At 50.2% G+C, this 15,828-nt stretch overlaps 1 protein-coding gene across 1 annotated transcript in view; it reads right to left on the bottom strand.

Annotated features, from left to right (window-relative positions):
- LOC123757635 (alpha-ketoglutarate-dependent dioxygenase alkB homolog 4) overlaps nucleotides 1-15,828 on the bottom strand; it is a 53,357-nt gene that overhangs the window by 18,055 nt on the left and 19,474 nt on the right. Inside the window, exon 3 of the mRNA XM_045741477.2 lies at nucleotides 5,123-5,237. Within this exon, the coding sequence (XP_045597433.1) occupies nucleotides 5,123-5,237 (115 nt within the window). The remainder of the gene's footprint in view (nucleotides 1-5,122; nucleotides 5,238-15,828) is intronic.

Here is a 15,828-nt window from a genome sequence, read left to right as displayed (position 1 = left end):
ACAAGACCGACGGTACTTTCAAAGCGTTATATGACAAAGAGTGCTGGGAACTTTGCATGCCTCTCCCATGCAGCAAAGGCAGAACCCTGTTGCAGAAAAAGACATCCGAGGGGATGAAAGGCAACAGCCACAGCCGACAAACCCAAAGAAACTGTCTCCTCTGGAAACAAGAGAGACAAAAATGGGAGAATGACAACAGGGTAAGGGACCACGTTGATTCTAATGCATGGGCCAACACAGCTTGTCAGCACACCAATGAATCAAAATAGAAGCCTGCCACTGCCTCCAGAAGGCGAGAAGTGAGTTGCTTGGGCAATACCTCCAAAGCTCAAATCGCAGATAACAAGGCAGCAATCTCAGACACTGCTGACAAGGTATCTAGGCCACCCCCTAGAGCTGATCAGAGAACTGCTCAATCACAGCCAAACTGCACGAAACTGTGTCTACCTGAAGATGAGCCCTGTGACCTCTGTGAAATAAGACACCAGAGAGCATTGGAAACCAAATATGTAGCTACCACATTCCCCCAGTCTGGGGTAAGGACAGCACAAACAGGCAAGCCTCAAGCAATGCAAAAGAAGAACTATTCAGAACACCTGAAACACCAAACTGACTTCATGCCATGCAAGTGTTCAGGTATCACAAAATCCATAGAAAATAATGGGTTGTCCACAAGCCAGAAAGAATTGGAAACCTCATAATTCAACCAAAAGGCAAAGACAAACCCGAATTCAAAAAAGGTCGGGTCCTTCAAGGCAGCACAGTCCTCATCCTGAAAGAGGAACTGAAATAAATCGGCACACACCTCTGAAGGTGAAAGATGGGTGTTGGAAACTTTCGTAAATAGGAGGCCACCAAAGATTTAAACTGAACTAGGAATTGAACGTGGGGGGGAGGAGCAGCAGAGGCATCTATCTCAAACAGAGAGATGACAAAGAAAACTCTGCTTTGAAAGAATTACCCTCCCCAGAAGGCACCAAAGACCAATTTAAATTAAGGGCACCCATGGTTATCTTGAGTTATCTTGAGATGATTTCGGGGCTTTTTAGTGTCCCCGCGGCCCGGTCCTCGACCAGGCCTCCACCCCCAGGAAGCAGCCCGTGACAGCTGACTAACTCCCAGGTACCTATTTACTGCTAGGTAACAGGGGCATTCAGGGTGAAAGAAACTTTGCCTATTTGTTTCTGCCTCGTGCGGGAATCGAACCCGCGCCACAGAATTACGAGTCCTGCGCGCTATCCACCAGGCTACGAAGCCCCATAAACTTCCCACTGGGCTCCTGCCCAGTTGAGGAAGCACTAGTAAACAAAGACTGAAATTTTTGAATTGATTGATTTTGATTTTGATTGATTTTGATTTTGAGATTGAAATGAAAGAAAAGACAAAGAAATTTTGAAAAAGGGATTGCGGACAAATGTAAAACAGAACCAGGTCTATTCTATAAATTCATAAACAACAAATTGCAGGTAAAGGATAATATTCAGAGGTTGAAAATGGGAAATAGATTCACGGAAGATGAAAAGGAAATGTGTGAAACACTAAACGAAAAGTTCCAAAGTGTGTTTGTACAAAATGAAATCTTTAGGGAACCAGATACAATAAGAATTCCAGAGAACAACATAGAACACATAGAGGTGTCTAGAGACGAAGTGGAAAAAATGCTCAAGGAGCTCGGTAAGAACAAAGCAGCTGGCCCAGATGGCGTTTCACCATGGGTTCTGAGAGAATGTGCATCTGAGCTCAGCATTCCACTTCACCTGATCTTTCAGGCATCCCTGTGTACAGGAATCGTAGCAGACGGGTGGAAACAGGCTAACATAGTTCCAATCTACAAAAGTGGCAGCAGGGAAGACCCCCTCAATTATAGACCTGTATCATTGACAAGTGTAATAGTGAAAGTATTGGAAAAACTAATCAAAACTAAATGGGTAGAACACCTAGAGAGAAATGATATAATATCAGACAGACAGTATGGTTTTCGATCTGGAAGATCCTGTGTATCGAATTTACTCAGTTTCTATGATCGAGCCACAGAGATATTACAGGAAAGAGATGGTTGGGTTGACTGCATCTATCTGGACCTAAAAAAGGCTTTCGACAGAGTTCCACATAAGAGGTTGTTCTGGAAACTGGAAAATATTGGAGGGGTGACAGGTAAGCTTCTATCATGGATGAAAAATTTTCTGCCTGATAGAAAAATGAGGGCAGTAATCAGAGGCAATGTATCGGAATGGAGAAATGTCACAAGTGGAGTACCACAGGGTTCAGTTCTTGCACCAGTGATGTTTATTGTGTACATAAATGATCTACCAGTTGGTATACAGAATTATATGAACATGTTTGCTGATGATGCTAAGATAATAGGAAGGATAAGGAATTTAGATGACTGTCATGCCCTTCAAGAAGACCTGGACAAAATAAGTATATGGAGCACCACTTGGCAAATGGAATTTAATGTTAATAAATGTCATGTTATGGAATGTGGAATAGGAGAACATAGACCCCACACAACCTATATATTATGTGAGAAATCTTTAAAGAATTCTGATAAAGAAAGAGATCTAGGAGTGGTTCTAGATAGAAAACTATCACCTGAGGACCACATAAAGAATATTGTGCAAGGAGCCTATGCTATGCTTTCTAACTTCAGAATTGCATTTAAATACATGGATGGCGATATACTAAAGAAATTGTTCATGACTTTTGTTAGGCCAAAGCTAGAATATGCAGCTGTTGTGTGGTGCCCATATCTTAAGAAGCACATCAACAAACTGGAAAAGGTGCAAAGACATGCTACTAAGTGGCTCCCAGAACTGAAGGGCAAGAGCTACGAGGAGAGGTTACAAGCATTAAATATGCCAAAACTAGAAGACAGAAGAAAAAGAGGTGATATGATCACTACATACAAAATAGTAACAGGAATTGATAAAATCGACAGGGAAGACTTCCTGAGACCTGGAATTTCAAGAACAAGAGGTCATAGATTTAAACTAGCTAAACACAGATGCCGAAGAAATATAAGAAAATTCACCTTCGCAAATAGAGTGGTAGACGGTTGGAACAAGTTAAGTGAGAAGGTGGTGGAGGCCAAGACCGTCAGTAGTTTCAAAGCGTTATATGACAAAGAGTGCTGGGAAGACGGGACACCACGAGCGTAGCTCTCATCCTGTAACTACACTTAGGTAATTACACTTAGGTAATTACTGGGGCAGAGCAACATTTTATGCCAGACACTGAGGGCAGAAAGTTGTTTCCAAGGAGAAAGATCCTCTCCAGCATCCTTCCCCCTCCCCCCGAGAAACAGGAGGCAGCAAGTCCTTGGTGGAAAGCACTGGCTTAACTACCCCTGCTGTCGACAGGGAAACTCTCTCCCCCCCTCCCAAGAGAAAGCCCAACATATCTCAAAGAAACAGTAACTTCAGGCTCATAATGACTCACAAGGGTTTAGTGTGGCTCGAATTGAGTAGAGCCATCCAGATAGCTAGCAACAGTGAGCCACTGTAGGAGCCCTTCCAGTAATCCGTGGTGTAGTGGTAAGACACTCGCCTGGCGTTCCGCGAGCGCTATGTCATGGGTTCGTATCCTGGCCGGGGAGGATTTACTGGGTGCAATTCCTTAACTGTAGCCTCTGTTTAACGCAACAGTAAAATGTGTACTTGGATGAAAAAACGATTCTTCGCGGCAGGGGATCGTATTCCAGGGACCTGCCTGAAACGCTACGCGTACTAGTGACTGTACAAGAATGCAACAGCTCTTGTATATCTCTCTCTCTCAAAAAAAAAAAATAGCATACACCTAAGGGTGAAAGGACTTCTGAACCCAACAGGTGGTATAAAATACCCCCTCAAAAAATAAACGGGGTGAGGGGAACACTAACCACTCACAGACAAGTTGGTAGGCCTGGTGCTGTGAGTATCTTTGACAAACAAACATTCCCCCATCCCTCGACCTGAACCACTTAGCAAAGGAAAGAATATGAAGCCACAAACAAAAACAACAACAATCATTTATGCATTGCAAGTGCACCCTCAGTTAAAGTGTGGTCTGACTGCACAGGGGCAAAGTTAGGTGTGATAGCCACACGAGAACACAGTCACTCCTCTTGAACAAGTCTTGTGATGGGAAGTAAACCTATGCACTACCTAGAGGCAAGATGACTCTTCTATGAGTCAACTCATAGAAGAGGAAACCCAAACTCCTCAGAGAACTTAACTGGTGGGGGCAAGAGAGATGCAGGATACAAGGAAAGATAACCCAGCAAACAGCCGAAGCAAAATGTAAATGCTGGGCACCTGCAACTTGGGTGGCACAAAACACAAAGTTAAAGCATCAAATGGAATAAAAGTATAGCAATAGCTTCAAATGAAATTATATGTTCCACAGACAGCCAACACCACTTACCTGAAGTTACTAAGCTGAATGTAGGCCCAGCAGAGAGGTGCATCCCTGGTGGAATGTACTGGTGACTTGGTTGTTACCGTACTCGCCTAATTGTGCTTATGGGGATTGAGCTTTGGCTCTTTGGTCCCACCTCTCAACATTCAATCAACCAGTGTACAGGTTCCTGCTCTTATTGGCCTGTATCATACCTACAACTGAAACTGTGTATGGAGTCTGTCTTCACCACCCAACTTCCTAGTGCATTCCATTTGTTAACTACTCTAACTGAAAAAAATTCTTTCTAATGTCTCAGTAACTTATTTCGGTACTTTGTTCCCGATGTTCCCTCGCTCATGTACCACCCTTGCTAATTAGTCTGTCCTTATCTACCCTATCAATTCCCTTGAGAACTGTGAAGGTGGTAATAATGTCTTCCCTAACTCCAGTTTTCCAGTGATGTAAGGCTTAATTCTTGTAGCCTTTATTTCTAACTTATACCACTCAGTTCTGGGACTAATATGGTGGCATACCTCTGAACTTTCTCTGGCTTGACCTTGTGCTCAACTAGATATGGACTCCATGCTGGAGCCACATACTCCAGGATTTGTCTGACACATGTAACATAAGAAGTTTTGAATGATTCCTTGTACAAATTTCTAAAGACAGTGATGCATCGTGACTGGAGTTTTTATTCTAACCATGATCTGATATTGTAATGTGTTTTTTGTAATTTACACAGTACCTGTTTACGCCGCCCACTCTGTGATGAATCCCATGGAATTTCATCAATTTGAGTTAAGAGGAACTTCTCTTCTTCTTCTGATATAAAATCCAATATTACTTTTATTCCAGGGAATCTGCAAAAGGTATAAGAGTTTTAATGAAGAGTACAGTACATACCGTATTTACCAGCATATAAGACGAGCTTTTCTCTGGAGAGCCCCTTCGGCTCCCGAGAGCTATACTGGGCTGATGTGCACATATTAGACCATGGCAACAGTCAATCAATGGAGTTCTAGGGCTCTGGGAACTAGTGCCAGAACCTGGCCCCCTCAGATGAGGCACGAGGAGCAATGGTTTTGTGACGATAATCTCTTTCAAGAGAGATTGAGCCTGCTCTTCCCTACATCATTACGTCAAAGTACAAGATACTATATAGAAGATACGTCCACCAGTATCACCAAACGTTTTGCCCAGGATGCAAATCGTACCCTGCACACCCCAACACCTGGCCACTGCCCGTAACCAGCAAACTGCTCATCCTCTGCCTGCCTGTTGCTGATTGGCTGGTGTCTCGTCGCACCTGCACTCCGCCACCACCACAAGTCGACGTCTGGGCAGCAGCGCGCCAGTCTCGTCAGAATATCTTTGTGCTCCATGAAGTTGACATCTCTCGCTGGTAGACTAAGCCTTGGCTTTCGTGTACTTAGGGAGGTGGCAGCTTGAAGCCAGTATTCCAGCACCCATTACATATTTTCTTTTGCTATCACTGTAACTTACTTGTCTTAGCGTAACTTTTCATTTGCCAGTGATTATTCATGTTATTTTGTTTGTTGACTTGTCCTGCATTTTTATGAGATTACCTTTATTCATGTCTTGTTTTCTAGAGTAATTAAAATTTCATTGTTTATATACTTGTGTTTTGTGTGTCTTCCCATTACCTTACCACAGATGAAAGGACAAACTTTTCTCTTTTTTTTTTTGTGATGTGACGAGGCCCTGCCCCCAGCTTTTGAAACAGCCGAACACCAACGCTGTACCGTCACAGTTTATATACACCCCCATGGAAATATAAGCAGTTATGTCTGCCATCTACCAAGTCAGGCACCCAGAAAGGTGGGAATTCCAAAACATAGTACAGATGGTTAAAAAATTGCAAACCGAAAGCCAAACTAGCAAATTGAACTCCACAATCGAAAACAAGCATAACGCCACCACAGCTGCTGTGCAGCCACCTGTGCAACTCCACCCCCCTTCTTTCCAAGAGGGGGTAGGGGGTGTCCCTGACCTCCGTGCCAGCTATTCCACCTTAGTTAAGAGGCTGTTGTGCTTGGTGATGGTCGTTGACTCTGGCTCCATTCTTTGCTCAATGCTGCATAGTGGTGGTGGTGTTTCTGTGTTGGTGGTGTGCGCACCAGGAGTAACACAAAAGTACTGGAACTAAATGCACCTAGGGCCACCTTCCCTAGGTGCCATGTAATTATTGCCCCTGAGGCTTAGGATTATCTTCAACTGAGCTGTTCGAGAATTACCTCCGCGAGGTTCTCTGGCTGCTCGGTGATTGCCCGCCCTTGGGGTTCAGCTGGGGTGGTTCTTACTTCTGTTTGCCCTTGGGTAGGAGGTAGTTTCGTCACTGGCTGGGGTGTGGAGTACTGTGCAGCTCTCTGATGTGCAGCATAGCGATCGGTTCTGTTCCCCTGGAGACGTTGTGCTTTTGCAGGGTTTTTGTTTTTATTTTTGCTTTGTTTTGCCTGGTGGGGGGGGGGGGGGGTGTCTGCCTGGTGTGGCTGTAGGACCACTTGTATGATTTTGGTGGCCCTGCACTAAGTACCCGTGCTTGCACACATCACAAGGGTTCAGCTTTTAGTTTGTTGGCTTGATAGCTCTGGGATAACCAGTTAGCAGTACAGTATCCACTCAATTTAACGGCCTCTTATATACCAATCTGCCGATAATAACGACCAGTTTGGGAGATCGGTATTTAGAGCCTCATATACCGGTCTGGCGGTCGATATTACCGAAGGTCAGTATTGGGTTTGTTTTGGCATCAGGGGGTCCTCACATGGAAAGCAGGCCGCCTACCTCTATCGTCCCCTCCCTCACCCTCACTGAACCTCTCCCCCACACCCTCACTTCTTGCTTCCCCCCACCTCCAAGACCCTACACGGAAATGGCTCAGTAGACTGCCAGCCAGCGAGAGACAGCCTGGAGAATCTCCATCTAATACAATAAAGCATTCATGAAACAAGTATTTTATAAATTTTTATCATCCTAATAATATTACTAAACAAAATCTGTAAGCAAAAAACCAGTGTTGAATGTAATGAAACGCCATTTTCTGGGCTGAGACCCAGAGGCTCCCCGGAGCTTTACCGGCTGATATGCTAATGTCAGACTTTGGCATCAGTCATGTGTATGGAGTTCTAGGGCCTACCGGGGACCACGGCCAGAACCTGGCCCCCTCAGAGAGGCAAGGGGAGCAATGGCCTATAGAAACCCCCGTGATGGTTGGAAGCATTCTATGTCTGCCATTGACCGGGTCAAGCATCCAGAAAGGTAAGCATTCCAAAACAAACCCCTATTCTGGTGAAAATTGCTACCTAAGCCGAACTAGTGGATAGAACTCTTCAACAGAAAACAAGGAAACTAGTATGACGTCATACGTCACCGCACCGCTGTCTGCGCAGCTCCCCCCTCCCCGGGAGGGGGAAGGGAGAGCCCCAGACCTCCCACGCCGGCTATCCACCCATCAGTTCTGAGGCTGGATGTCAAAACACGCGAAAAACGCCGACCGGAGGGAGGGAGGGTTGCCGGGGAGCCTCCGGGTCTCACCCAGAAAATGGCGTTTCATTACATTCAACACTGGTTTTCTGGGGGGAGCACCGTCGGCTCCCCGGAGCTAACTACCCACTGAGGAAGGTCAAAGGGACAAAACCGGGAGGCGGACACCACGCACCCCCCAAGGAGACGAGACAACCGGCAGCAAGCGCCAACCCAAGGCGCCACAGCCCCGAAAATCCCGGGAACAACACGAGAACCACGAGCAGCAAGGCCCCTGCACGAACACCAAAAATCCATGCCCGAAAGACTGCAAGGCCACGTCGCCCAGACGGCAGCGAGAGCAGCGAAGCCACGAACGCCACAGGCATGAGGGAAGAACACAGGCAGCTTAGCCGCAAGAACACAGCTGACCACCCGGGACACCATCACCCGCGAACCGGGAAGAACAGAACCGGATCAACGCAAAATGCGCTCCGGACCCAAACGCCGTGGCACGCAAACAACAGCGGAGGGCCACCACTGAACACAAAAACGACACACCCCCGGCCCGACCAACGAAGCACCAACAAACCCTGGACCCCTCCAGAATGCAGCAGCCCCACCCCGCGCCAGAAAAGATGGAGACTGCTGCCATCCAACAACCAAAACGCTAAAACTGAAGGAGCAAGAAAACTCAGCGAACCGACCCCCAGAGGCAAAGGCCCAAAGGAAAGAGCCGACGAAAAAACACACCAGAACCGAAGGGGCACTACCAACCGAGGAGAAGACAGAGCACGCTGACCAGAGACCAGGATGGTGCAAGCGGCGCACGAACAGGCCGGAGGTGAAACGACGCACAAGACAGCTGACTAACGGTGCAGAAGCAACACCAAGACCGAAAGGAAGCTGAAGCGGCTCCGCCTGCGCCGCACGAAAAGAGGCGAAAGTATGTGGCAAGACGACGGCCCCCAACCCCCACTGGAAAACCAAGCCGAGAGTAAACCAAGCTAACAAGAGTAACCACCTAAGAAGGGACAGGAAAAGGAAGGACCGCCAAAATACCCCATACTGCCGCCAAGAGAAGCACGCAGGTGGGACACCCGACCACCAACCGGAGGCGAGACCACGAGGCAGAACATAAGCAGCCCCGACAAGGCCCCCCCGAGCCCAGGAAAAAGGCGGAGCCACGAGATCTCGGGCGCGACCACCGAAACCCAGGCGGCACAAGGAGATGGAACGTCTGCCGAACAGAAAAACTCCCCAAAGCATGCAAGCCCGCCAGGAGTTCAGAAACAACGGGTCCGATGCGAGACATCGCAAGAACCCCCCTCAAAAAAAAAAAAAAAAAAAAAAAAAAAACCGGCAGGGCAAGCTAGGAAAACCAAAGAAGGCGGAAGGGTCGCCGCCAGAACAGGACCCGAACCAAGGGGCACGAACAACTGCAACAGACCGAGACAAAGAAGCACATCACAGGACACAGGCTGACCAACACCTAAGAACACACGCAGAACATCCCTGCTGCAGAGGAAGCAGGAAGAAAGAGCAGAAGCACAAAAAACCCCAGGAGAACAACCAGGGGTGGACAATCAGGCAGGGACAAAAACCCCACACAATCTCCAGGCACAAAACGGCAGCAAAGTGCCACCCCACAACCGGACACAGGAATAAGGACACGCCACCGTGAAACACGGTACCAATGCACACGTGCAGCAACAGCAACAGGCACCACTGCAACACGCAACATGTAAATAGCAACTCCCCTCAGCAAAGGCAGAGAACGGAGCAGGCAGACCCCAGACAGGGCGAACGGAGACACAACAAAACCCTGCAGGCCCAGAAACCTGCACCAGGCGACCGACGGCGGAGAAACCCCGCTCGATACCTGCTGGATGAGGTACTGGGAGCTCTTTTACACCTAAAGCCCGGCCCAAGGTCAGGCCAGACCGGCCAGAGGATGGCCCACCAGGCAGCTGCTAGGAGCAGTCCACCGGCCCACATACCCCCACAACCAGGACGGGCCGGAACTGCCATACGAAAACAGGCCAGAGCGCCCTGGAAGTCCACGGACGAACCAGCAAGAAGGCTTATGCTCGCAAGTAGGTCGTGTAACAAGCACAGACCACTGATGGTAATACAGTTCCCCAAAAGTGCCAATAGCACCACTGCACTCCACTGGTACTATCCCGCAAGTTCTACCAGATAGGCGGGACCCAAGAGCCAGAGCTCAAATCCTGCAAGCACAGCCAGGAGCCTCACCAGGTGAGCACAGAACCAACCCTACAACCCCCACACCTCACATTAAAAAAGGAGGGTCCCCTGAATGACTCCAGCATGGGTTGGACATGCACATGAGGGGGACAGGAAGGGGTGATAAAGGGACAGTCACTGGTGTGCGAACGGTCTCAGTCGTACAAAAATATACCTAAATAAAGACAGGTATATAAACACCGCCGCATTCAGCGCCCGGCCAAAAGACGCCAGACCGCAGAAACTCACCTGGCGAATGGTGGCACGAACTTGACACGACTCAACCGTGCCCAGAAGAACTTGGGAGCACCGCCAGGTGAAGACGCCAGAGCCGGACCCTGCCGGACCCGCAGGAGAACAGGGAGAGGCGAAGGAGGCGGTCCACACCCATGACACAGGGAAAACCGCGGTGTCCTCCCCACAACTGGGAACCAGGACACCCCCGGCGCGAAGGGGCACATACCGCAGCCAGGGAGAAGAAAGAGAGCCGAAGCACTGTAGCAAAAAAGGGCGCAAAACCCCAGCACTGAAACACCGCCCAGACCAAAACAAACTCCACGGCGCATGCGCATAACACGCTGGCCGAACCACACACCCTCCCTGCGGGAAGGTGCCAGCCAGGACTACTGCACGAGAAAAGGAGCCAAAAGAGGAAGCAGGAACAATAAAACCGGCCAAAGAAGCAAAGAGCCCAAAAAGGAACCCAACCGGGCGACAAGTAGCCCAACCGGGCGACAAGTAGCCCAACCGGGCGACAAGTAGCCCAACCGGGTGACAAGGAGCCCAACAGGGCGACAAGTACGAGGAGCCGACAGACGTTCCAATAATGCGGGAAGTAGCGAAAAACCTTCCCGTACCTTCGAGAACACAGAAGCCAACACTAGTCCCGAAGGCACACGAAGGCGCAGGCGCACCCGAGATCAGAAGTCACGCAGAACCCCATCGAACGGGGAAACATGACAAAAACACCGTCCCAAAAAGGGGGGAAGGAAACATCCACCCACAGGACGGAACCAACCGACTCAAAGGCCAAGGAACCGAGCCCGGGGAGGGGCCGACGTCCAACAGCACGTACGGCGAGTGGGGAGGAAAGACCACACTCCGCGTAACCACAAGCCTTGCCTAGAGGGGGATAAAAAACCCCACGGGGTTTAACGGGGTCAAGGCCCCCCCAAGTCAGCCCCTCCCCAGCCCCGGGAACCTACACGACAGGCCCCGGGGCCGAGCCGTTCCCCCAAAGCCCCAGCCGTACCAGAAAACCGGGGCAGCCGTGATAACACCAAGGAAGGGAGCCCACTGGCAGACTCATACAACACGGCTGGAGGAACAGGCCCAAATGCCCCCGTCACTACCCCGGAAGGGGAATTCCCCGAGACTGCCTGAGTCTCAACACCACCAAAAACCCCGCCCCGAACCTACAGACGGTAAGGAACTGGATGCAGGCAGGAAGGGTGAACCAGGGGAAAGACAAGGGGGCGTGGATGGAACCGAAGCAACCAACACCCCCAAGTCCCAAAACGAACTACAACGGGGCAGCCCCGGGGCTCCCGGGGAGGAAACCACGAGAACGTTGCCACCACCAAGGCTCAAGTGCAACGCCCCTGCTGCTTGCACCCGCTTTGTTAGCACAACTGGGTAACCGAGCCACAACGAGCAACCAAACTCGCAGGACTCCGGGTCGAAGGTGTCACCGACCCCACAGGCAGCAGACGGAGGCAAAACAGAGAGTCACGCAGAGACAAAAGGTGAGAGCAACCCTCAAACTCGCTGGAAGCGAGGGGGGACTCTGGGGTCACATCCATCGGACCCGCGCGCCCCCAGGGGTTTCCCAGGGTCCCGAGCGTTTACTTTAAGAGGACTCGCGCTCAGGTAATCCCAGGCAGGGTACTGCTAACCGGCACCCAAAGCTACCAAACAACTTTCTAAGAGCTGAACCCCCGGGACGTGTATACTCACGGGGACCTAGCAGGGGGTACCACCAGAAAATACTCAGAACACAAGGGACACAAGGGGCAAGAACGAAGGCAGACCCCCTCACCAGGTAGATAAACAAAAAGAAAAAGAAAACCCCGCAAGAGGACAGCGTACCCAAGCAGAACAGAGCCGGCCACTATGATTGGTAAAGACAAGCTGCACAGTACCCCGCGCCCCACCAGTGCAAACACTGCCCCTTACTCTAAGGCGAACAAGGGAGACAGAACACCCGAGCACACAAAGAGCGGCCGAAAACCAAGCAGTAAACGGCCAAGCAGGGGCAGGACCCAAGGAACTTATGGAAGGTGGCCCCAAGCCCCAAGGGCAGTACTTACAGGGCACCTACGGAAGGGAACCCTAGGCGCATGCAGCCCGAGTACTGAAGAATCACACCCGGCTCACGCACCACCTAGAAAACAGACACCACACTCTAGGTACAGTGCTGAAACAACCACTGGAGCCGGAGCACATAACCATTGCCTATAGCATCAGCCGAAGAACTGATGGGTGGATAGCTGGCGTGGGAGGTCTAGGGCTCCCCCTTCCCCCTCCCGGGGAGGGGGGAGCTGCGCAGACAGCAGCACGGTGACGTATGACATCATACTAGTTTCCTTGTTTTCTGTTGAAGAGTTCTATCCACTAGTTCGGCTTAGGTAGCAATTTTCACCAGAATAGGGGTTTGTTTTGGAATGCTTACCTTTCTGGATGCTTGACCCGGTCGATGGCAGACATAGAATGCTTCCAACCACACGGGGGTTTCTATAGGCCATTGCTCCCCTTGCCTCTCTGAGGGGGCCAGGTTCTGGCTCGTGGTCCCCGGTAGGCCCACAGAACTCCATACACATGACTGATGCCAAAGTCTGACATTAGCATATCAGCCGGTAAAGCTCCAGGGAGCCGACGGGGCTCCCCCCCAGAAATATATATATGGTGATGTATATCCAGAATTCAATTAAGGGGGCGTCACCTTGGTCAATTCAAAGTTGTTCAATGTCAACCAATATTATTTGGCTAGTTGTATATGAAGAGTGCTGAAATTGTCCCAAGTTTCAGTACTGCAGCGTAAATAGAAAGGGAGATTTTTTTGTTTTTTTCAACGTTTTTTACACATTTTCAAGTCCACACTTCAGAACACACGTTTCAGATATAATTATTCTGTGACACTTTTCTGACACATTAGCATATAATAAAGGACCTTGAGATACAGAATTTCCAAAACATCTTTAGTTTTCCTAATACAAATGTTCAAAGTTCCCAAAATATTTTTTGCAAATATGGCATGTTTATTGCTATTATAAAATCAATAAATGAACTTAAGAGAAAAATGAAAACTCTCCAATGTAGAGACATGCCCTCCACATGTACTGTGTAAGTTTCATGTAAATTGAATAAAAAATGAATCAGTTTTCTAAACGTTTGTGTCAATTGAAAAAAAAACCAGCGTTGAATGTAATGAAACGCCATTTTCTGGGTGAGTCCCGGAGGCTCCCCAGAGCTATCCATGGCTGATATGGATACCCTAACTATTTTGCATCAGTCGATGTGGGTGGAGTTCTAGGCCTACCGGGGACCACGAGCCAGAACCTGGCCCCCTCAGAGAGGCACGGGGAGCAATGGCCCATAGAAATGCACATGTGATTTGGAGCATTCTATATCTGCCATCGACCGGGACAGGCACCCAGAAAGGTAAGTGCCACAAAACAAACCCCTATTCTGGTTAAACAACAAAAATCGACAAACGAGTGGACAGAACTCCCCCAGGAAAACGAACTAACAAGCATGACGTCACGCGAGCCGCGCCGCATGTCTGCGCAGCTCCCCTCTTCCCGGGAGGGGGAAGGGGGAGCCCCAGACCCCCGCGCCGGTGATCCCCGCCCTAGTTCTGAGGCTGGATCTCAAAACCGTGAAAAAACCCCGCCGACCGGAGAGCGGGAGGGTGCCGGGGAGCCTCCGGGACTCACCCAGAAAGTGGCGTTTCATTACATTTAACGCTGGTTTTCTGGGGGGAGCCCCTACGGCTCCCCAGAGCTACCTCACCAAAGACTACCTAAAAAACAAGGGGACATACCCTGGGAGGCGGTCGGAGAAGCACTCCACAACACGAAGTCGAGACAACAACCCAAGGTATAGCATTCGCCAGAAAAAAGGGACAACGGCTGCAGACGAAGAAAACCTATGATCACGACCATAGGAGCCAAAAACCACTGCGCCTGAGAAGAGCAAGAAGCTCTGCCACACGGCCCCCAGAGGCGAATGCTAACACAAAAAAAAACCGAGGGAAAGCAAACCTGACCTCAAGGAGCCACAACCAACAAGAAGAAAAACAGGAGAGCACCCTGTCCAAAGACCAGGACGACACAGGCAGTGCATAAGCAGGCCGGAGGTGTAACAACGCACGATACAACCACAAAACCTCCGACACAGGAAAACTTACTACCAAACAGGCACCCCCACCGTTGCACTGCGGAACAAGGTGGAGGCGGGGCCCCGAACTCAAGCAAGGTTAGACAAGCATAGGAGAGGGGCAGGAGGAGTACAGGCAGGAACTGCCTCAGAAGGGACAAGAGGCCACCTGCAGACACCCGGGAACCGAGGAAGGAATCAGGTGGAGAGAACAAGAGCTGCCCAGTATGGGCTAATACCCCTACAGTAGGCACCTCGGGTGATACGGTCCACGTTCTCAAGTACGTATGTACACCCATTTCTACTCCCAAAAACAAAAACAGCGTCAGGATGAAGGAGACGCCAAAACCGCACCAACTCACCTGCAGAACGTAGGCCCTGAAGGGCCATGGCGCAAGCGTTCGAGTCCGTATCCGCCGGAGGGGGCTAGTGCGCCCATGCTGGAGAGGAGTGGAGCAGCGAAGGAGGCTCCCCACCATAGAACGCAGGGAAAAACCTCATGAATTCCACACAGCGGCACCCCAGAACACCCCCAAAGCAACGGGGCATGGATGGGATTAAGAAAAGAGCGAGAGGCGAAGCCCCCCCGAGAGAATTGGAGCAGAACACGTGTGCACACCGCCCGGAATCAAAACAAACTCCCACGGCGCATGCGCAGGACGCGAAAGGAAGTAGCCCAACCAGGCGCAAAGTAGCCCAACCAGGCGCGAAGTAGCCCAACCAGGCGAGAAGTAGCCCAACAAGGCAAGAAGTAGCCCAACAAGGCAAGAAGTAGCCCAACAAGGCGAGAAGTAGCCCAACAAGGCGAGAAGTAGCCCAACAAGGCGAGAAGTAGCCCAACCAGCTACAAGGAGCCCAAACAGCCACAAAGGAGCCCAAACGGCCACAAAGGAGCCCAAACGGCCACAAAGGAGCCCAAACGGCCACAAAGGAGCCCAAACGGCCACAAAGGAGCCCAAACGGCCACAAAGGAGCCCAAACGACCACAAAGGAGCCCAAACGGCGACAAGGAGCCCAAACGGCGACAAGGAACCCAAACGGCTACAAGGAGCCCAAACGGCTACAAGGAGCCCAAACGGCTACAAGGAGCCCAAACGGCTACAAGGAGCCCAAACGGCTACAAGGAGCCCAAACGGCTACAAGGAGCCCAACCTGTCCAGAACAGAAGGAACCAGTATGGAGGCAAACTCCGGGACACGCAGGAGGAAGCCGCAAAGGCCAACCGCACCGCAGGCGAAGAGATGTGGTTAGCCGAAAACCTCCTGAAGACGGAACCGAAGAAACCACAGGGACACGGAACCAAACCCGGGGAGGAGCAGAACCCAAGCCCAAATCGTACGCAGA

This window comes from Procambarus clarkii, chromosome 19 (genome assembly GCF_040958095.1).
Source record: "Procambarus clarkii isolate CNS0578487 chromosome 19, FALCON_Pclarkii_2.0, whole genome shotgun sequence".
NCBI classification, from domain to species: domain Eukaryota; kingdom Metazoa; phylum Arthropoda; class Malacostraca; order Decapoda; family Cambaridae; genus Procambarus; species Procambarus clarkii.
This window is presented reverse-complemented; position numbering and strand designations above follow the sequence as displayed.